Source organism: Hoplias malabaricus, chromosome Y (assembly GCF_029633855.1).
Source record: "Hoplias malabaricus isolate fHopMal1 chromosome Y, fHopMal1.hap1, whole genome shotgun sequence".
Classification (NCBI taxonomy): domain Eukaryota; kingdom Metazoa; phylum Chordata; class Actinopteri; order Characiformes; family Erythrinidae; genus Hoplias; species Hoplias malabaricus.
The window spans coordinates 8500801-8524659 of record NC_089820.1 but is presented as its reverse complement, the minus strand read 5'-3'; the positions used below and the strand labels follow the sequence as shown (position 1 = coordinate 8524659).

Below are 23859 nucleotides of genomic sequence, written 5' to 3'. Positions count from 1 at the left end.
TTGGGTTTAGGAGTTCCCCAGTGTACTCCTTTCAACATCAGGCCATACAATCAGTCAAGTTCAGAGATGTACAATATTTGCCAAGCCCCTTGAACAATGCCCCCCCCCCTTTTCCCCCGAACTGTCGAAATGTTTTCCAGAATCTCTTTGAAACTGCACACAAGTCATCTTTCATGGCCTCTCCAAACTCCTCCCACACTCTGGGTTTTGCTTATGCCACTGCCACAGCTGACTCACAAAACTCCAGATTATTTTTTTCATTCATTCATTCATTCATTCATTGTCTGTAACCGCTTATCCAGTTCTGGGTCAAGGTGTGTCTGGGGCCTACCCGGGAACACATCTTGGAGGGGGCACCCCTCCTTCACAGGGCAACACACACACACACATTCACTCACACCTAAGGGCACTTTTTAAAGTCACCAATCCACCTAACAACGCATGTTTTTGGACTGTGGAAGGAAACCAGAGCACCTGGTGGGTACAAACTCCAGGTCTGTGTGACTGTGACATTACCTGATTCAGCAGATGAAAATAACAATAATAAAAATAAAAAATAAATAAAAATTCCAAATATTTGAATGAAGAAGCCAATCAGAACAGAATACATTTTTGTAAAAATCTTGAAGATTTTAGATTATTAGTAACGGTCATTTAAAAACAACATAAATGTTTTTAAAAAAACAACAAATCACACAAATTTTATAACTGGATGTCACTCAATCAAGCAGACCAATTCATAACAAATTAGGACAGTGTCAAAATAAAAGTTTTTGAATGGTCAAAATTTATTTGATTGTTTTGAACAGATTAAAGGTTACAGTTACATTCTCTGTGATTTTTATATTGTCAGAAACAGAGAAATATTTGTACCACTGTGATATAATTTTCAGTAACATCATTCATCAGTAACTGAAAGTTTTTTTTTTTTACTATTTTACTTTATGCTGAACAAAACCAGGACTGAAAAATATGGGAATAAATTCCACAATGTACCAACAATACAATATGTTGTTATATTAAACATATATGTGTTAAATGGTATTATTTCCATTACGCTGCTTAAAAAAATGTGCTTGGTCACTGATTTGCATATTAAAGCCAATATTAGTATCAGCCAGTCAGTAATTTGATCATTAGCATTCAGTATATCATGCAGACACACTCTGAAGATAATAAACATTTAAAACAACCAATCTAACCTAACATATGCCAAATATGTCCAGTTTCAGTCTTTGTAAATTTGGATGTTGATTTCACCAATCTATTTCTCCAGGTCTTTTTAAATTTGTAATGAATTGTATTAACAATAGTAAAAACTTAATTAAAAAGCTGAACTCATCAGCAAGAATATCTCTGCTTCTTCCAAAACATTATGCCAGCCACTACTTGTTTTCAAAATGCTGCTAAAATATTGGCAATGCACAGTTCACAGTTGTCCTACTCACCCAGAAATGGTGAGGCCTGTTGTGCTCTCTCACAGCCTCAAATAGATGAGGCATAATTGGCAATTGAACCATTTGAATCTCCAAATGACAGGGTCAACCTTTGTGCCACTCAGGAGCCCTCTGTATATTTGAATGCAAAATTACTGTTGAGTAATTAAAAAAGTGGCACGTGTATCTAGCTTTACTTAATATGTTAAACAGAAACTGCTAAAACAGTCTATGTATTTAGAATATTCCATAACGTATATTAACAAAAGTAATTTGAAAATTAACAATTTTTTGACAGTTTGTAAAATGTAAAAAAAAAAAAAAAAAAAACACCCCACAGTGTGTTAATAAAAGGATTTTAGTGTTCATAATAGTACCAAACTGATTAATATAAAGTTAAAATAAGAAGCCCAGGCTTTATTTACACATCCAAATGAATTAACCCTACAACATTACGGTGTTTTTTGTCCAGTTATGAGTGGATTGTGGATTATAAGTGCAGTCACTCCAGCAGAAGTTAAAAAAGTTTTTTTTTTCCTTTTCATTTATTCCTCTATATTCTGTTGATTCAAAAGCTCATTTAACACTGTTTATATACTGCCACTGGAGTACTGGGCTGGGACGGCTGTGCAGGATGCTCAGTTTTGCCAAAGACCAGCTTTGGCATTAAATAATAAAATTAATGTTAATAAAAATTTGAACTTGTTTCACCTTCAAAGCCAACACTGTGGTGCAGAATGAACAGAAGAAATCTGATAAAAAGTAAAAAAGGCACTAAATTACAAATGGCACTTCAAAATTAAGAGATTTAAAAAACGTTATTGTGCAAATGTTCCTAAGAAAAAACCTTGGTCTTGTTTGTAAAAACAAAAATCTACATGAAATGATTACTGTAATAGTCAATATACTCTGTGTTACCAGTTTATTAGGTGCATTCATATTTTCAAACTATGTACTATACGTATAAAGACGTCTAGTAGATGTGTGAAATCAGTTAATGCAAGCTGCACCCATTGTACTCATAATGTGTAAACTATATACAGAAAAATATTAAATGAAATGGGACACTCTGGATCCACTGCACAAAAGCCTAATGTCAAATGCAATAAGTGTGACCTAGAAGAGTATAAAGCCCACCAGCGTTAGCCTGTGGAGCAGTGTTCTCTGGAGTGATGGAACTCTGTTTGGGATGAGTTCAGAGTTGTTTTCTGGGATCATTCATCACCCAGAATTGTTTCAAAACTTGGCATAAAGTTTTCCCCAGGAGAGTACCCTTCATTTTGGGAATGTTGGAAAAACAGCTTTGGCCATATGGTGTATTATTTGGCTGTTGTAGTATTCTCTGAACAGCAGAGACACTGATACAGTGAATGAATCTGATAAACTGGCAATTTTGTGTATACTAATGCACATAAAATAAAATGGTTATAATGACGAACCTCAGTCTTCAGCTCCATTGGAAAAAATAAAATAAAATAAAATAAAATAAAAGATCTCACACTTTCTGTCTTTTGGAGAGATCGTCTCTGTCCCAGAGTAAAATAAAGGCAAAGAGGTGGAGCACCTATGTGTAAAAAGTTCAGAAAATAACTTGAAGCACCTCCACAAGGACATTTTGGAAATCCATTACAAAAAGATCTTTTAATCGATCTGATCTGAATAAAAGGACCATGATCCTGAAAAGGACTAAGCGAGAAAGATTAATGAATGAATGAAAAGAGCACTGGGCACTGATGTACATTAAGTGACAGGGTGTTTTTGTGTGAAATCACTGACGGCAAAAAATGTTTTCTCCATTTCTACAAATCAAGATTTTCTTGGAATAATGATTATTGTAAAGTATGGAAGTATATTTTTGACAAAATTGCATTTGATTTCCGTGGCCAAAATAAGTAACAAATTTTCTACAGAGTACATTTTAATACACAATATCTATTAATATTTGCTGAGTTTAACATATTAGGGAAGGGGCATAACTTTGGCACATTAATATGTTAAATTCAGCAAAATAAACATTAAAATGTGAAGAATGGTGTTTACTGTTAGAAAAATATGTTTACCCATTTTGTATTAGAAATTTAACCACAGATGCCCAAAGCAGCTGTATCCTGAGTGATTCTCATGGCACTAATGAGAACTCTTCTAAAGACACCTGTAAAAGTAATAGTCTAGTGTTAAAAATGAATTCAAAATAATAAAAGGATGAGACTGATAGTAGGAATCCTGCTTCTAAAGAGACCTGAAGACACCTGACACCTGCTCTTTAAGCTGTATTCAATTTAACTGTTTTTTTTTTAAAGCAGATGGAGACCAAAATGTCCCTGTGAAAGTTTCCTAATGTCAGTCCTCTCTGAGTCTCACTGACTCTGAAGCCACTCCACTCTGAGCTCAGCAACTTCTTTGCCATAGCAGTGGTGCAGTTTGAGAAAGCAGCTGGTCCTGGGGGTTTCAGAGGCTTCAAGGGTCTCAAGGCTGGGTAGAGACCCTGTTGGGGGTTTTCTTCTTGGGGGCACAGGGGGAGGTCTCACAGAATCCCCCCGTCCCTCAGCCTCCCAGGAAATGCCAGGCACACACCCCTCACTCAGGCCATTACACACTCCAGCTGGTTTATTCCAAGAAACTCCGCTCTCCCTTCCAGGAACAAGGGACAGAAACCCCTCTTCTGAAGACCCCCCTGGCTCAGGTCCCGGAGCTCCAGAAGATCCCAAGGATCCTGAAACACCAGCTTTGGAACGTCCACCACTCCCTCCCTGCAGTAAAGATACATTATGTTACTCTTTAACTTCTTTTGTACACAAGCGTCAAACTGATGCAGTAGATTTGACCAATGTAAACATGTCTAACCTGTGCTTTTCTGGTCTTGATTTTGTTCTGCTGTGAGAGCCGGGCATCCTCCAGTTGCCTCTCAAGCTCGCAGACAAGGAGCCTCATATAGTCAAAGGTGGCGCGCGATAGGGCCTTCACCCAGGACTCCATGGCGGCGTGGCTATCAGCTGCAAGCTTGTAGACACGAGCACGAGAGCAGTCAAAGCGCAATGCAAAGGCAAACTCCTCTGACTCGCAGTCACACAACTCCACGGTGCAGCCCTCCAGCACTACAGCACCCAGGGGCTCGCGGCTCTCGCGCTCCTCAAAGTAGAACAGCAGGTTCCCTTTCAGAACACACCAGCGCCGCTGATAGGCCGGGTTCCTCTCACCCTTCTTCCACAGGAACCCTGTCTTATCCGGAGGAGAGCTGCATGTGGCGTAGTGAGCCACACTGCGCTCGTTTAGCTTCATTGTTCACTGAGCAATGAAGAGACCAGCTGAGGAAATCAAGAGGGACTGCTGAAAAGAGAGATAATTCACTCATTAAACTTCTGTGAACGAGAGCCAAACAGACAAATAAAGGCTTTAGTCAAAAACTTTAGTTTTCATTAACTTAATACTAATTAAATTATTGAGTATTAATACTACGTTTTCATTACTTGTGTAAAAATATATAAGCAAACTTCAGACACAGAATATCTCTCAGCTGATTGGCTACAGTTGGTGTGAAACGTGGTGATTATGTTAATCATGTATATTTTGCCAAACAATTGCTTTCACAGTGAATAATCTAAGGTTTTACTGTTTTATAGAAAACATTCACAACACCTTTACTTAAAAGGGGGCTTTAAATGAACAAAGTTCCTGTGGGGGTTAATAAAATATATGTGACATGCTTTGAAATACCACAGGTATCAAACACAGCACACTTCTCCAGCACCTGTTCTTTTAAAGGGGAATAAACCATAGCTCAGATCAGCGCGAGAGCCCAGGAGTAATGAATGAGGAGCAGAAGCTCTAAAGTTCTGGCCATTGTGTTCTAGCAATTTTTGCTTTCACTATATTTCATCAATACTCTTATTTCTCTGCACTCATTGTTGGTTCCACCCAAATACATGGGGCCAGCACTGTGATTTAAAAAACACAGTGTTATTATCATTCATTGTTAATTTACTGTTTTTAAAAAACAAAATTTATAACCAAAAATTTGACAAGAAACATTTGGGAGAATGTTAGGGTAATGTGTTGTACTGTACCTAGTCTCAGCCACAAACGCTCTGCACACAACATGTTGAAGGAGAGTCTGACAGTTTTAGTGTTATAAGTCGACATTCTGATTGGTTTTCGGCCTCATTCTACACATCATGCCAATATAGCAGACTGTGATATTCAAATTCCTTTTTCTGTAACAGTAGGTGGTTCTTGGCCACATTAAGTGGTAAAAGGTACTAGAGTGTCTGTCAATGTGAGACTATACGGTACCCAGCTCACACCTACAGGAGTCTGTCAGGTCCTTTGACATGATACATGATTAACTGTGCTCTGTGACTTACAGAGCTCTGATCTGTTATGAGAAGTGTGTGTGTGTGTGTGTTTGTGTGTGTGCTTTCTTGCAGTTTGGTGTTGATTCCTGCATTACCTTGTGCAGCACTTTCTTTTCACATCACCTGCTCACAGACAGCCTCGCCATCACAGATCCCTCCTGAGGTTATCACTAAAGAACACACAGACACATACACAGAAAATAAGGCACATACAAATATCTTCTCTGTACCGATATATGACTGAAGATACATGTGATGAATTTATAATGAGATTATAATGTGATTTTTATATTTTTAATGAAAGTTAACTGAATAAACAAATGTGATTCAGATAAAAGGCTGGGTAATATATCAAAAATATCACAATGCTTTATACAATAAATAAAAATGTTACTGTAAAATTATTCTTGGCCTCTTCCCCATTCTTTGAGACTATGAGTAAAAACCACAATGGACAAACTTAGAAGGGAAAAAAAGAGAGGGGTACAGAAGCTAAAGATTAATCTTTTCCAAAGACTTAAGTTTTCCCAAACATCACATGGCCCACACTGTACAGATTAGACTAAAAGAGGAAATGAACTGAGTACAGATATGAACAAAGTAGTTGAGAACAGGGTTTGGTTTTGTATGAAACGCTCTGTTCTAGACAAACTTGTGAAGTCAGAACTGATGACAGTGTTAGTGAATGAAATCAGACTTCCTTCTCTTAAAATTACTCACAGAAATCTATTACATGAAATGCCTGTGATCACACTGGTGATATCTAAGACTATATTTGGGCCTTAAGATATATTTTTAACGAGTTGCCCAAATATATTTTTCCCATTATATTAATTTTCATCATCACTCAATATAAAACTCAAGAAGGGTGGGGTTCATTATTGGATGTGTAGAGCAAAAAAAAATGCTGGCTTTTAATTCAATATTACTGTTAAGAAATCTATGCCTACATGATTCATAATGAAACATTAAAGCAAATAATCTATAAAAGATAACAAACAATTACCATTTTTCCCACCCTAACCCTCTAAACCAATTTGTTTACATCCCAAGCACACAATTATGAAGGATTTTAAAAATACTTTGTAATTCCCTTCCAAGTCGTTGGACCATATGACAACAGTAGAGAACTGGGCAAGGCAGTGATAAGTGTTATGATCCTTTTAAAGCTGTTTATCAGACAAGTTATCACATTATACAATTAGTGGACGTTAATCTGTGACAAATGACCTAGAATAAACATTTCTAGCAATTTTTTGTATAAATAACCGTTAAACCTCCCTACGCTGAAATCAGAGAAATGAACACATTGAGACATAACTCCAGTCTTGGCGTTTTAATCAAGTAACGTTAAATATGTTTATGAAACACTTATGAAACGATAAATTTTTAAAGTTTGCTCCAGATTAAGTTGATCGAGTTGTCTTGTTTAAAAACAGCCAAACGTTTCAAAACTAGTTGCAGAAAAATTCGAAAAAAAAGTCGCTTATTTTTGGAATTATCCGTTCCACCTTAATGAGCACCGCGCTTACACTGCAGTCTGAAGCTACTGCGGCAACTTCTACACCATTTAAGGAGGAACGGACAGTTACCAAAATAATGTGCCATAAACCATATCTGAAAACAAAGATACAATGATTCCTTGTAACATAATAAGAAATTATGAAATAAAATGAGCCATTTTTAAACAAAACAACACAAAGATTAAAAACAGACACATGAAAAGCTATTCTCGAAAAACGATGCAACAAGATGGGCATTAAAATGTTTAACGCGTACTTAACGTGAATATGAACAGCAGCTATTATCCAATATGTGTTCAAAGTACAACTTTTAAATCTTAAATGTGTATTTTTGTCTCACCGTCAGTAAATGGTCCCCAATCCTCCTCCACCGTTTGTGGGGCTTTTGCTTTGCTTTGTCTCGTCACGTGACGCCGACGACATCGTCAACGGTCTGCACTGTTGATCGCCTTTGCTCGGATTAATCGTGATCGTCTCGATTAAACGGTTAAAATGGTAGTGTAAACGTTCGAGACATCAGTGTCAGAAAAGTCTGTTATTTATTCCCCAAATGTCCTTTTTCACTTCATTAAATCAGTATGTTATTAATTGTGACTTCACCGTGGATCCAGCTCATGGAATTTATTATATGAAATATGTCGTAAAAATGTATTTCACCTAGTGAAATATAAATGCTAAGAAATACATTTATTCAGGTGTGACCGACTCAACATCACTGGCATGAAATTTATTCTGCACTTTTTATTCTATTTCATTAACTTTTTTTTGAAAAGTTTTTAACTATTTTATAATTCATTCACATTTTTCCTCACATTAATTACGTTATTTTTTAATGAGTTTTATGGTAAAATGACTTCTGTGACATTAAGGTGTTTATATAAATATAAATAAATAAATAAATAAATATATATATATATATATATGTGTGTGTGTGTGTGTGTGTTTTAGAAAGCAGGGATTCTTTACCACAGTTCAATTTGATTGCATTTAATGTGAGAAAATTCAAAAGCTGTGAAAAAAGCGCTATGATGGAAGAAGTCATTCATCTCCAATATATTACACACATCAACTCTGCACTTGCTATGTACACAACCACAGCCAAATACACACTGCAATTCGAAAAGCATATTAATAGAAATGAGATTACAAATAATAATTTCATTTAGTCCACCTGAACTATCCATAGAAAACACATACAGGCATTCTATATACTCACACACTTCCTTCTGTTTCATGACTTTAAGCTAATAGTTTGAAGCATAAAGTCCATTTTCCACACATTTCCCCTCAAGCCAAGCATAGCTGATCAGCCAAAACATATGTTTATTCATACATGTACAAAGTCTTTTATCTAGCCAAAACAATAAATCTCAACCCTAATTTATAGAAAATCAAATTTTAAATGACACACAAGATCTGAAATTTATTAAATGCTATATTTCTTCAAACTTTTCTACATTAGACTCTATAGTTTCAGAACATGTCTAGGCTAATCGACTACATTTGGAGCAAAGGAGGTATTTTTTTTTTTTTGGCCAAACTCCTAAATAACCCAAAATGAACAGATTCTTACTTAGTGGTAAGAAAAAAATACCACAGGCTCACTGAAGCAAATACTTTTGGGAGGCAGAGTTAAGGCAAATGGGATTTAACAAATGTCTGAAACTTGTGGTTTTCCTGCCTTTCTCTCAGTCTGGATGCCAGTGCTAAACAGAGACACACCTTAAAATCACCCTCCCCCTACAAAATAATTTCTGAGAGTTCCTGCAGCCAGACAGTAAAAGAAAAGGGTTATTGTCAATCAAGGAAAAACAGAAAATCTAGAAAAACAACTAGTAGAGTGAAAATGACCTCAAGTAGCTTCTTCCATTAACTGTTAGGTACATCGGCATGTTTACTAATCGCAGCTAACATGAATTTTAGCTACATATTGTCACCCATATTAGCATGTTTGGTAATTCAATTAAAACCATCATACTGAGAATACTGAGAAAAAGCTAATACGGCTGCACAATTCATAACCATTATTACAATATTGGACATTGGACAATGTAGAGATTACAGATTATTAATATCACATGTAAATGATCTAAATAACCAAATCACAGTTCCAGATTTGTTAGTGTTAGGGAGAAGGAAGAAAAATAATTCACAAATGTAAACAGTTTTCATCAAAATATTGTAGTCAAATTCTTACCTATACTGATATTTATTTATTAGTCATGCGCCCTTCTGAAGAGATCAGCACTTGGTTATTACACATGACTAGATTCCTAAAGAGAAACCTCACTGGGCCACTAGTCCTAATTTATGTGTTTCCCTAGTTTTCCAAATGTTGCTAATGAAAAAGTCATGGTTTTCACAATGGTTCACTCACACTGAATCTCCTGAAGGGCCCTGGGACTTTCAACTACTAGTTTTGCAGAATATACAATAGCATCACTTCAATGTTGTTCTCGATATGTTCACACAGGAATCTGTGTAATCACATCTAGTTTACCCAAATAATCATACATTTCTCTATAATCAATCTTAACTCTAAAATTCTGAGCCCTTGAAATGTGTGGCAATTGAGATGAAGGGATGTTCAAATGAATCCAAAAACACTGAAACTATGAAGCTAATATAGCTAATAAAGGTTATTATTATTTTAACAATTAGGAACAATTGGAGAGAATATCACTAAGCTGCACTATATTATCCTCGTAGCATCAGTGCTGAACCTAATTAAACCGAAACGTTTGATGAAATGGGGGAAAACATTCTATGCTTTCATTTATGTGACTAAGTGAAAAATTCTGCACTGTGAAACATCACCCAGGGCAGCAAGCCTTCAGGAGCCAGTCTCAAGGTAATTTTCCTACTGGCTCAGTAAAGGGGCTAGGGACTGCATATGTATGTTCTGCTGCAGTAGAAAGAAGGTCTGGTTTTAAAACCTGGGAGAAAATAAAACAGATACAGTGCACTCAGCTCTATGTGTCAGTCCATTTGTGGCTTTACAGAATCTCTTGGGGAAAAGCTCAATGCACTTAAAGGAATATACCACCATTTTTCCAAACAAAACTCCATCTGTTGCATCTGTAACATGAGACCGATTACCACAGAGAAAACATGTGCCAACTTTCCCTTAATTTAGAAATTTAGAAAACAACATAATATTTGACTCTAAATTCCTTTATAATAGAAGTCAATGGGATAATTTGCAGAATTATCTGGCATTGGTTTCATTTGGTTTATTTAGCATTTGTACATTGGAAACATTTATTATGATGTGGTAACCAAAATATAGCCCACCTGTGCCACATGAAAAAATACTGGCAAATAGTAAATCAAAATTAATGTGAACGTTTCCCATAATTTCAAATGTCTCATAATAAATAGTATTCCTTTATTTTGGGTGATCACGAGTCATAATGATCAGTTGCAGTCATAATTATATGATCTTTTAATCACGAGAAATCTTTCTCATAATTTGAATGTACAGAATGTGGCAGAAACATGTATCTATTTGCTGCAGATGCAACACATAGAAATGACTAAAATATTCCTTTAAAATATGACAGTAGTTCTGCTTTTAGGCCTCTCCACTCTGACCTCATCCCAATGAACATGTAGAACATTCATATTCAGAAAACTGAAAAATAATAATAATAATAATAATTAAAAATAACAAAAACGACAATTAAAATCTAACTATCCACATTATACTCAGGAAAATAAAAGTCTTAATATCTCCAGTGTGGGGTGGGGAGTAAATAAGGAACAACAAACACATAAAAAAGACAAAAAAATAACAGAACATTAAAGAGACAGTAGTGCTGTAGGACCACAGGACTTGGGGAAGAACACACTCCTCCGACTAGTTCTTTAAAGCCTTGAGCAAACTCAGGCTAAAAACAATAAAATAAAATAAAATAAATCACAGGAAAAAAAATCCATGTAAAGAAAGTAAAAAGAAATGTCAAAGAACAGGTTCTCAAACAAACAGACAAAAAATAATATATATATAAAAAAAAAATAATAAAATTTTAAAAATATATTAAAAAACCTCAAGTGTCGTTGGAATGGAGCAACGTCTCTGTACAGTCTCTCTATATACCAGAGAGAACCTTCCAGACTGCACAGTGTAGTTTTAATGCTGCTCTAAGACACCTGGAGTCTCAAAAATACTAATTATTTATTAAAAAAATTAACGAATTGTTGCTGAATAGTGTCTCCCTGTGTCCACATGGATTTCCTCCGTGTGCTACGGTTTCTTCCCACGGTCCAAATACACACGTTTGTATGTGGATTGGAGACTCAAAAGTGTCCGTAGGTGTGTGTAGGTGTGAATGTGTGAGTGCGTTGCCCTTTGAAAGACTGGCGCCCCCTCCAGGGTGTGTTCCTGCCTTGCACCCAATGATTCCAGGTAGGGTTCGGACCCACCGCAACCCTGAACTGGATAAGCGGATACAGATAGTGAATGAATGAATGAATGAATGAATAGTTTGGAATGTCCACTGGAAACATTTTTACATAAAATTCACATTTTATAAATCTCTCAACATTATCACTGTTGAACCTTTTATGGTCAAATCTGCATTGGAAAAAATTAAAACTAGAAATTTAGTAAAATAATATATATTATTTTACCAAGGAACTTGGTAAATTCAGCCAACGAACTTTGGTGTCACATCTTTGTGTCTTTTGTTTTGTTTAGACAGAAGGTTTTAAAGTAGCTCCTAAAGTGTTTACCATGATCTATTTTCAAAGCCACAAACAAATCAGTCTGAGATCACTTTACAAAAACCTTGCAATAATTTTAAATTTCACCATTTTTAATGGAGACACCTTTGGGGTTTAATCTAATAAATCTTCCTCCCCACTCACTCCAGGAATCTGTGCTATCTGTTATTTTGATAGTAAATATAGTAAGTATACTGATAATCTCTTTTATTTTTCCTAGTATCATTTTCACCATTAGTTTGTAGCTCCAGTGTAAAACCCAAGAAGCAAACTTCTGATATCAAGCATTATGGTTTTGGTGAAAACTGGTGTAATTCAATTTTCTGGCAATCCATTTACTTACGTGTTGGGCTTTGTGTGTTGAAGCAGTGAAAACACTAAACTGTGCAGTTGTTGGGGTTTTCTAGAGCTGTAACTTAAAACGAACTGTCTGGAGATGAAAATCTGAGACGTGTTAGGCTCCTTATTCCTCTCTTGTCCATTGCTACTTCACAGCCATCAGGTTCCTCCCTACTCTGTAAAGAAAGAGCAAGACCACAAACAACCTCTACAATTGTCCTCAGAGCTGGCTGGCTGCACTGAGCTCATGTTTTGAGCTGATTGGTTTTAGAGAGAGTCAGTCACGAGTGGTGGGCATGGAGTCTCAAGGCCTGGTGCAGACGATTGAAGGATGGCCTGTCTCTGATATCACGACTCCAGCATCGCATCATCAGCTCAAACAGAGACGGAGGGCAAAGTGGAGGGGGGGAGAGGTAGATCTGAGAGAGAGAGAGAGAGAGAGAGAGAGAGAGAATGAAAATGAAAAGGAAAAATACACAAATCTTTCTGTATAAAGTTTTAGACAGTCAAAATTTTACGATACCACGTTAGAATAAGACTACACTCATAAAGATTTCTAAACTGTTTAAAATGAATGATTATTAGTGTATTGTTAATGCTGTTTGCCAAATAGTGAACCCACATCCATCTACAATAATAAACCTCAGATCTTGCCATATATTGACCTTATTTTGTTTCTCTTGTCAGTTGACATTAAGCCAGTCAGTTTTATCACATATTTGTTAATAAGTCTAACAATTTAACAACCAGGTTCAATAAATTAACCATCAGTAGTTAATGATAATGTGGTGTGTACATTAACATGCCATCCACACAGGTCCCTGGAGCTGTGTGACTGCGACACTACCTGCTGCACCACCGTGCCGCCACATTAACATGTGAAATGACTGCATTAACATGTGAAATTAATACTTTCAGTATTAGACAAAAAAAAAAAAGAGTTCACTGTTGCCTTTTCTATCTCTGTGTTACAAATGATAATTAATGATTTTAAATGTGTTACCAACTTTATCAATGACCATGTAATAAACAGGTTTTTAAAGCCCTTTATAAATGTCGTCATTTTACTTAAATCTTCATGCTAAAGATGACCCAGAGCTCAGTGAAAATATGTCTGTGAGGTGCTTTACTTCTAAAAACACAAAAAGATATTTTTGTCATATCTACGTAATTAAAATGAAAATCCAAAAGGGATAGCAGGAAATAACATCACTTTAAAATATACCTATCTGTTGATGCACAAAGCAAGATGGGTGTGTGTGTGAGTGTGTGTGTGTGTGTGTGTGTTGGTGTGTGTGTACCTGTCTCCCCTGGTTCCTGAAGAACTCTCCACTGTTCTCAATGACTTGCTCATCTGTCAGTAGACTGTAAGGCTGCTCTGTACATAGAGTGAAAATCTCCCACAGAGTCACACCAAATGCCCACACATCACTGGCCGTGGTGAACTTTCCCTGAAAATAAGTTTTTCATAATGTCTTTGTAAATCTAAAAGAGGAAAGTCACACCTAAATAGCTGAGAAATATCATAAACACAAATGGTGAATTCAATCAGGTTTTTTCAGTTTAACCATGTCACAACATAAAACATTGCAACATTGTTTGACAAAATTGAAATGTAGCATAATTTTAAAAAATATATCATAAATCACTTTGTTTAACATCCCTAAAAAATGGGTAAACAATGTTAAAAATGGGCTAATCTTTACTATGTCCAATTATCTATGGCTCTGACCCTTGAGTAACCATAGAAGATTAGTTTAAACAAACTGGTTAAAATTAAATGAGAACTGACTCATTTAAGAAAAAAGTTGGTGTACTGCATCACTAGTTCATGGAAATGTGCATTAAATAAAACAGCTTTATTGGATGTTAAATTATGTTTTACCATTACTGTTACTGAGGTAACACAGGCTTAAGGCAGAGGGAGAAAAAATGCAAATACACACCACACACACACACGTGCGCGCACGCACACGCACACACACACACAATATTCTCACCAGCAGAATACTCTCCCAGGCCATCCAGCGAATAGGCAGCACAGCACGGCCCTGTATGCGGTAGTAGTCGCTGCTGTACAGATTCCTGCTCATCCCAAAGTCTGAGATCTTTATTGTAAGCTGTCTGTCCAAGAGGCAATTCCTCGTTGCAAGGTCACGATGGACAAAGTTCAGAGATGCTAAGTACTTCATCCCTGATGCAATCTGAACCGCCATGTGCAGCAGATCAGCCATACTACAGAAAGAAAGAGCAAGTGAGCAAGACAGAAGAGGGTCCAATAAGAAAGTACTTTATTCCTCTTTTACTCTATATTACTCTTCGTTTTTCTGTACATCTTCTGTATATCTTATTATCATCTTCTCCTACATTTCTCTTTAGATAAACACAAAGGTGAGGTTCCCCCGGCTTAAATTAGATACACCTATGGGGTGGATTCCTGGACAGGGTTTAAGCCTAGTCCTGGACTATATCCTTCTTTCAATGGAAAATTCCAAATCAAAATGCTGTGCAGTCCAGGACAAGGCTTAATTTTAAAGGCTTATTTTTATTTATTTAATTTATTTTTATTTATTATATTGGTATACCTTCACTTTCTGTACTCCAATATTTTAATCTATTAATAATAATACAAAAAAATCAAAGCCATAGACACTTACAGCCTTAAATTTAATATTGATACTCAAAAATATATTAGGTTCATTGTTGTTTCACTGAAGTAAATATTGCTTTAGACTTAAAATGATATTAATTAGCATAAATGGTTCATAATATTTGATAAAATAATGAAAGCTTAAAATATTAATAATTGCTGTGTCATTGTGTGCATTTGATTTTATAAAGGCTTGGATAAGTTTAGCTGTTCACTCACATCAAACAGCAGCATTTATGAGAGTTAGTAAACATAATATATGCATAAATCACACTCACACTGAGCTCAGATCTAGTCTTTTTCAAGGCCAACAAGAGATAACAACCCAAAATAATACATCATTCATTCATTGTCTGTAACCACTTTTCCAATTGCGGAGCCTACCAAGAATCAATGGGCACAAGGCAGGAACACACCCTGGAGGGGGTGCCACTCCTTCACAGGGCGACACACACTCTCACATTCACTCACACACTCACACCTACGGACACATTTGAGTCACCAATCCACCTAACAATGTGTATTTTTAGACCTCCTCACAGACAGGCACCTGGAGCGGGACTTGAACCCACAACCTCCAGGTCCCTGGATCTGTGTGACTTCGACACTACCTGCTGCACCACCGTGCCGCCCCACAACCCAAAATAATACGTAAAAAGTTTTTTAAATTAAAGTTAATTTTCTGGTCAGACAAGAAGGAGATAAATTAAAGGGGGGATGATGAACAAAGGAGAATGGGAAGGAGCTGAATTATAGGATGATGATGAACACAGGACAAACCTGACAGATGGAATGTTGTTGGCATGTGTGAGGGTGCTCTCTATCTCTCTTTGAGAGAGGAACATGTTTAAGTCTCCGTTCTCCATGTACTCTGTCACCATACACAGGGGGTCAGACTGCACACATACACACAGCAGCTGGATGATGTTCGGGTCATTCAGACGAGACATGATCTTTATCTCCTTCAGGAAGTCATTCCTAAGCAGAGAACCAGGCACAAAAATGGCCATGTTAGCAATGTTTACAGAAATGATTTCAAGATCTGTGCTTGTTTAAATTGCTCAAATGTAAGATGATCAAACAGAGAAATGAAGCTTGGTTTAGTTTACATGTGTATCCCATTGTGAGAAGAGATGTTTAGTAACAAAATAGTGTTACATACTTATTCATGAGACTTGATCTAATTAAAACAGATATATGCTTCTCAGTTTTATATCCTCAAAATAAATATGATTTTGCAGCTATTAATTTAATTTCTCTCATTATAAGTTATTTTTGTTTACACTGTCCATGTTAAAATCAAGAATCATAACGATAGTAACAGCATCCAACATTATGAGGAGAACAAAGAGAAAATAAATCCAATTCATAAAATTCATCAAGACCAGATCATCCTGAACATTAATCAAATGTCCAGTAAAGGATATAAAACTTTAGGAAATAATGATGCCATTAAATTGAACTTCGAAAATACAGTCAGTACTTGATGCTGTGTCTGGCGAACAATGTCTGGACATGGATAAACATATTTTATAATAAAAGTTATTTTATTTTTTATGTGCATTGTATACACGTATTTTATGTAGAATCTCACTCTACAGTGCTTTATACTTACAAGTAGGAGAGTATAAAGCACCACAGGGAGAATTCAACAACAATTCCAGGCTCCTCCTTACCACTTGAACACAAAGAGCACGTTCACAGAAAAACATATCCCCAAAAAATGGCAGAATTACTTTAGATTACTATACAGTTACTACACAACCCTATTATTACAAGAGCAATTAAAGTGTTGTAACCCAGAGATCAGATAAAGAACACAGTGCTATTTTTGAACTTTAAAATGTTGTATGCAAAGCTTATAATATCATAGTGTAGAAGTGTGGGGAACCAAGGCCTAATGGGCTTAGGGGGAAGAGTACTTAGGACAGAAATGTCGTTGGTTAGATTCCCACGACCAGCAGGAATATTGGGAGTGATGGGAGTGAAGGGACAGCACTGTCCTTCTCCCTCAATCCATGCCTTATGTGCCCTGGAGCAAGGCACCAAACTCACAACTGCTCCCCGGGCACCAGGGATGGCTGCCTGCTGCTCTGGGTGTGTTCACAACCCCTAGTGCACTAGTGTGTGTGTGTGTGTTCACTGCTACAGATTGATTAAATAAGGAAGACACACTTTGGTGTATGTTGTACACTGACAAATAATTGCACATTACATTACAAGTAGTTTAAAGCCGCAGTTTAGAGCTTCAGTTTAGAGCAACAGAACAGCTGACATGAATCTGTACTATTCCAAATAGCTGAAGAGAATAATATACTGATAAAAAGCTGCTGTGTAAAAACCAGAGAGTTTTTAAGTAATGTTCAAGTTTGTGTCACAGTACAATAGTGTAGTACAGAGCTATAGCACAGAACTGACACACAAATCTGTACAAAATCCTACACTGCTGTAGTGGGATACTGCTGTACTAGTCATCTATAAAAGATGCAGGTTGACCATTTGTAGTCAAGTGGTCATATTTTTATATAGATCTGCAGTGTAAAACAGTACTTCTGACCTGGCATTACTGGTGGCGTCTGCTCTCAGTTGTTTTACAGCAACCAGCACCGCCCTCCCGTCCTGTTCCGGTAATGGGGTGCCCTCTCCCAAAAACTCTGCCAAACCTTCAGCCTCACACAGGTGAACCTACACAAAGCACATGCCTGTTCAACTTTTTCCAAAGGGCTAAGCACAATAAGTAGAAATAAGCAGTTTCCTATTCTCAAAACAAAATAAAAATAATAATATTTTCTATATATTTATTTTGACATCAACAAATTACATAATGTCACCAAGGGTGTGAAAATATTTGCAATATACTGTATACAACACTGGCAAGGACACACACATTCATCATTTGCAACCCAAACCCTGGGCTGCATTTCTTGTATGTAAAATCACAGAAAGAGCTGTCAAGGTATGAATACAGCTGAGAAATGCTGAGGAGCTGAGGTTGCTCCTGAAATATCCCTTACCTTGAACACAAAATATATTTTCTTACAAAATATTTTACATGCATAATATATACTTACTGAAGTATCCAGAGGCTACAGAGAAATGCACTACTGAGGATCTTTCCATCAAAGGCTGCAGTTGATGCCCTGCAAGTGTGCTGACCATTTCCAATGTGTTGTCCCCTGCCAGTTTTGACCTTGAGTGTTTCTGATTACAAAATAATGCTCCTCTCTACATGTATCTGGACACCTGACTCCTGCATTCCATTTCATTCTCACCTCACCAAACTGGCCCTCGCCGAGTTTCTCCCGGAAGACAAGACGATGACGTGGAAACTCAGCGGCAGAGATGTCCTTTCGGGTGAGTGAGTCAACAGTTAATGCTGGAACGGAGTACATGTTGCTCCCGGTGACACCTTGCAGGTTCACAATGTCTGTCTCTGCATAGTGTGGCACACTGCTCTGGAAACCCTGGTGAGGGGTACACTGGGTAATATCTGGCTCAGCATAACCTCCACCACATTCTAAAAAGAGAGGAAGTAAGAGAGTTTAAGTTGAAATATCTATTGTTGCATGACTAATTAATTACTCATAAATACACAACTTCTGTTTCCACCAGTTGGGAAGACGTGGACACATGAAGCTTATAGTTGAATATACATTGTTTTATAATATGACATAAAACACTATGTGAGTTTAGAACCCATGACCTACATGTATTTATGATCTACAGTGTTCTGATTTTGAATCATCAAATTCAGAATATCATAAGTTTTTTAAAATACTATGTTTTCAAAACACAAAAAGAAGCTTTGTTAAAAATCACATTCTTTAACTATGCCATTAAATATGAATGTATATATAATTCAAAATTCAAAATTCTGATTCAAACACTAGGCTTTCTTTAGACTGTATGATGAAAATGCTAATATGGCTTTTCCTGCTTATGATAAATAGCTTTTTTAAATTCTTTAAAACTCTCTTCATCACAGAGATAGGAGCTGTGTAAGAGATGAACATATTATTTTTTCACATCACTTTACTTTCGTGATGCACTGTGAAAAAGATCTCTCTGTCCTCATAATGATGGCTGCAGCAAAATAAATCATGTGACTGAAACGTAAAGATAACTTGCTACTTCCAAACATTTGCATATATAGTTGCATAATCTGTATATACATAGGAATATTTTCAATTTCTTCTAAAATTCCAGTGTGATAATTGTGCAACTTTTAATATGCAATCTGTTTTAAAGCTTAACTGTTTTTCCCAAATTCTAAATAATTTTCTAATATTTGCTGAGTAACTTTTTCAACAAAAACCACTGCATTATTATTTTCATTGATTAAGATTATTAATTAAATTATTGGTTCTATATAATTTTTTCATTCAAATCAAACTAAAAAGACAGTGTGTTTAAGTAAGTGATGATTATTCAAAGATTTTAAGTATAAACCCTAAATTTCAAATCTTACCCTCCCAGGATTCACCACCATGGTAACCAGAAATCAGGCGTAGTTCAAATACACGAAAGACGAGTGCAAAAGTTAAAGGGCAGAAGAAGTAGGAATAATACTGAAAGAAAAAAGCAAAAGAGAGAAAGAGAGAGCGAGAGAAAAACTGAAAATCATGCTAAGAGGTTTTCCAAGCAGTTCAGATAAGTGAAGAGGCAAGTTAAACAAAACATATTTTTAAAAATCAGCTCATCAAATGTTTACCTCTTCCTTGGATTCAGGAACAGTTTTTGCCTAAATAATAATTCGATTATTGGGTAGTGGGGTGTAGATATATATGCTATATATATATAACATGCTTTGATATATATACTTTTAGGTTTTAACTCAGAAATCTCAATTTCTTAGATTTGCATTGAGACAGTAAAAAGCAAATTGTATTATGACTGAGAATTTCACCATATAATAATGATAAATGCAGAAATCTTCACTTTCTATGTACTGAGAGTGTTCTATTAATTACAACATATTGTACTTTTGATTCAGTATGAATTCAACAATTGGTACAAAACCCATTTCCAAAAATGTTGCAACATGTTTTTAAAAAGTTGGGATGGGGAAACAAAAGACTGGCAAAGTTGTGTAATGACCTGGAAACAAGTCAATTACATGACTGGGTTTAAAAGAGAATCTCAAAGTCCTCAAAGCCCAAAACCAATATTGGATGGCTGTGATCTTTAAGCCCTCAGATTACAATGTAGTAAAAACCGGCATGATTCTATAGTGGAAATTACTGCACAGGCTCAGAAATACGTCCAAAACCCCTACCTGTAAACACAGTTTGTCACTACATTCAAGCTAAGCTTTTCATGCAAAGAAATAAGCAGGATCCATCTTCTCTGGGCTTGAGATACTTTAAAATGGACTGTTTCTAAATGAATACTTTAGAATGGACTGTTTTTACTAAAGTAATGTAATACAGGGTGTATTCCCACCTTGCGCCCAATGATTCCATTGCATGATTCTGGATCCACCATGACCCTGAACTGGATAAGCGGTTACAGATAATGAATGAATGAATGAATGCTGCCAACCAAATCTTGTTTTCTGAGGGTAGGTCTTGCTTATATTTTGCAAAAAAAAAGCCAACTTACATTCTGCTTAGACAGCAGCAAATTCACTGCCAGAGATTTCCTCAGACAGGGTTAGGACGTCACAAATAAAAAGTTTAACAAAGGAAAAATATGTCCAATTTAAAAAAAAATGGTGTGTTCTCTCTGTGTCTTCGTCATTTTCCTCTGGGTGCTCCAGTTTCCTCCCACAGTTATTCACAATGAATGAATGGAATGAAATGAAAAATACTTCAGTAGAGACACAAAGTGGTGAGTAGCTAAAATCCTAGCTGCTCAACAAACAAGCATGTGAAAACATAACACTGGTCTCCTCAGTTCCAAAACATAAACTGAGTATTGTTACAATAGAGGACATGCCACACAGGCAAATGTGCACCTGTTCTATTTTTTTTTTAAATGAGTTGCTAGCATCAAATTAAAATGGGCATATATATAGTATTAAAAAATAAACAATAAAATTGTCATTGACATATATTGTAATATTTTGAATAAATATCAACTATTTTATTCATCATTGCGTTTGGTTTTTTTACATTTTGCACAGTGTCCCAACATTTCTGGGAACAGGGATTGTACTCTGGAGTTGGTGTACATACTAAAGAGAAATGTAAAGATTTTAATACTGGTATATTATGTACTGTGTTGCTGAAGTGAGTCCTTCAGTAAGTCTAATACTGAGTATTACTGAGCAGCTTGTCAGTACTTTAGCGGTCTGCTCTTCAGCCTAGACCAAAATGAATGACAAATGCCCCCAGGGCAACACCAGGCATTTTTTCACCTACATGGCCATGCAAGGATGCTGTTTTAGCCCAAATCAACTCTTCACCTGCTTTAACTCTCCTACAGAAGCACTGACCACTGCTTTTTCATATATCTTCATAATTAATATTTTACCTTCACATTACACATAATTATCTCAGTTCACTTTTACTTTTTCCTTGCTACTATTGCCCTTTTCTTGCTCATAGGAGGCTTGGACTGCTTTGTGACAGAATTCTGTTGTTAAAGCCGCTATATACATAAAATGTGATTGACTTATTGATCAGTAGTTTTTGGACATTTTCTTAGGTGTGGATGAGACATGAGATAGGTTGATGGAGTTAGAATGCAAGGCGTACTCCACTCTCTCTCCTTGCTAATTATCAGTCACACTACTGTATCCTTATGTGTGTTATCGACAGCCTGTGCTTACCTGAGGCCTCTGCACTCTGACTGAGCTCTGGGAGTTTAACTCTGAGAGCTGCAGGGTCCTGGTACTGAGGATCGAGCAGAAACACTCGCTCATAAGGAGCATCCAGAGACATACGAGGGGGCACTGGTGGGGTCTGCAGTACTACAGTGTCACTGCAAGATGACAGACGCACAGTTACCTCCTCCTCCAGGATGCGTCTTGGAGCCTAGAGAAAAAGAGCAAGACAGTTTAAAAGAATAAGCTCAGCTTTAAAGAATCTATCAATTATTTTTACCTCCAAAAAGTAACATATAATGTTATTGTTTTTTAAATTATTTATTGAATTTTACATTTTGCTGTAAGGCACAACTCCCTAAAGTTCACTAGGTGTCAGAATAACTGCCAACTGTCCCACTGATGTTGTATGTGGACATTTAGCCCTTGTCTCCCATCTAAAAACTAAAGAACAGAGTACCATCTAGTGTAGAGAAGTAGGAACTGTTCAAAGTTCTACTGATCAAAAGAAGCCTTTAGTCTTACTGTAAATATTTTAATACAAAATACCATAAGTATGATAAATTATGACACAAGGTATTCATTAATTTATAACGAACTTACCCATTTGACATTACAAATACAATACAAAACAGAGAGGACAACATAGACTTATAAGTGTCTCTTACAAACACAAATACACACCTTCTCTAGCACTTTGCACACATACTGGCACCAGAGAATGAGGAAGATGATCACCACCAACAGAAGAATAATGGTGACAAGACAACCAATCAAAACAGAGGTACCACCTTCTTCAGGGAGTGAGGTTTTGGACAGAACTGTAGTGAGGTCTGCAGAACACAAAGAGAAGCAACAACATTTACTCCCAGTCCAGTTTTCAGCTTTCATTCACACAGGGACCTCCACACTTTATCACAGAAAACATCTTCTTTCTCTTATTGTGACTGTCTGGAAAATGTGTTAAAGCTCCAAACTTTACAAGATGGGGAAAACATTTATTAACTTACAATTAAAGGTAATGGACAACTACTTTTTGCTAGTAACTTTGAACTATTTGTGTTAGTGAGTTGGTCATGAGATTTAATCACAATGCAATGAGCAGCTGGTGTTTCAAAAAAAGAAAAAAAACGGAAAAAACAACAAAAACACAGATGCAAAGTTTTATCCCAAAAGCATTTTTATGCTTGGTGAGACAGGGTTGTAATTCTGCACAGATAAAATTTCCTTATTATTTCTGTCATATCTGTTTATTTTCTGATTATTATTTATTATTCTTTACCGAGCTCATACCTGTTTTTACTGAGGTCAGTGACTGACTCTCAGTTTCAGATGTTGCTGATGTCATAACTGGGGTATGTGGAGTGGGCACAGGATTTGTCACTGTGAAACAGAATAAAACCCAGATCAAAAGAAGGCAGGCTATTAAATTCTTTTGAACCAGTGATGGAAATAAATAGCTGCTCTGATAAAAATTTCTCATCGAATGAAATAATTTAAAATCTAGTCAATTTATGGAAAATCTCAGAATCTCTGATAAGGCCAGGGTAAGAACATTACTTCCTTTTTTTGCTTGTTTTAAGTGACTTATATAAACAGAAATTATCACAATATACTGGGAGACAATATATTGGTTCATGAGTGTTGTGATTCTGTACCAGACTGGAAAGAGATCTCGCTGAACATCATCCATGTGTCTGCGAAGAAGAACCGGCAGCGAATCGCTGTTCCAGAGTGCCGTCCTAACGGTACTGTGACATAGCGAGCGCTAGGGTTCCGGTCATCTAGTACCGTGGAGAACTCCACTGCATGAGACTCCCACTCCGAGATCAAGTGAGGCTTAAAGACACAGGACACGGACGAAAAAACCTTCACACCGCGAGAGAACATGTTGTTACAGTGCACCTGCAGGAGAAATAATAAAATCCAGTGTTCTTTTTTATATCAGACTGGAACGTAAATGAAAAATAAGTACATTTCCCCAAAAAATTACCTTCATATTATGACTCAACCGTTTTATTAAAACTTATATTAAATTATGGCCACTTCCATGCACTCTACTCCATTC

General features: G+C 36.4%; 2 protein-coding genes across 6 annotated transcripts in view; both read right to left on the bottom strand.

Annotated features, from left to right (window-relative positions):
• Positions 1–785: 785 nt before the first annotated feature.
• pheta1 (PH domain containing endocytic trafficking adaptor 1) lies at positions 786–7757 on the bottom strand. 4 transcript variants are annotated; one of them, XM_066655586.1, is made up of 4 exons: positions 7652–7757; positions 5884–5946; positions 4281–4763; positions 786–4186 (listed from the first exon to the last, which is right to left on the bottom strand). In XM_066655586.1, the coding sequence occupies exons 3-4, from the start codon at positions 4713–4715 to the stop codon at positions 3794–3796; spliced, it is 828 nt and encodes a 275-aa protein (XP_066511683.1). In that variant the 5' UTR covers positions 4716–4763; positions 5884–5946; positions 7652–7757; the 3' UTR covers positions 786–3793. The 4 variants fall into 4 exon arrangements, with proteins under 4 accessions (XP_066511683.1, XP_066511685.1, XP_066511684.1 ...); XM_066655588.1 differs by having other exon boundaries at positions 4281–4760; XM_066655587.1 differs by having other exon boundaries at positions 4281–4760; positions 5884–5958; positions 7652–7723.
• A 540-nt stretch (positions 7758–8297) lies between these two features.
• The window catches only part of ddr2l (discoidin domain receptor family, member 2, like), a 29457-nt gene continuing 13895 nt past the window's right edge, over positions 8298–23859 (bottom strand). For both annotated transcript variants that reach the window (XM_066655583.1, XM_066655584.1), the window contains exons 8-17: positions 23450–23696; positions 23085–23174; positions 22476–22624; positions 21798–22002; positions 18298–18542; positions 17583–17710; positions 15806–16003; positions 14376–14610; positions 13677–13826; positions 8298–12794 (exon numbers count right to left, since the gene is read on the bottom strand). In XM_066655583.1, coding sequence (XP_066511680.1) covers positions 12657–12794; positions 13677–13826; positions 14376–14610; positions 15806–16003; positions 17583–17710; positions 18298–18542; positions 21798–22002; positions 22476–22624; positions 23085–23174; positions 23450–23696 — 1785 coding nt within the window. In that variant the 3' untranslated portion in view covers positions 8298–12656. The remainder of the gene's footprint in view (positions 12795–13676; positions 13827–14375; positions 14611–15805; positions 16004–17582; positions 17711–18297; positions 18543–21797; positions 22003–22475; positions 22625–23084; positions 23175–23449; positions 23697–23859) is intronic.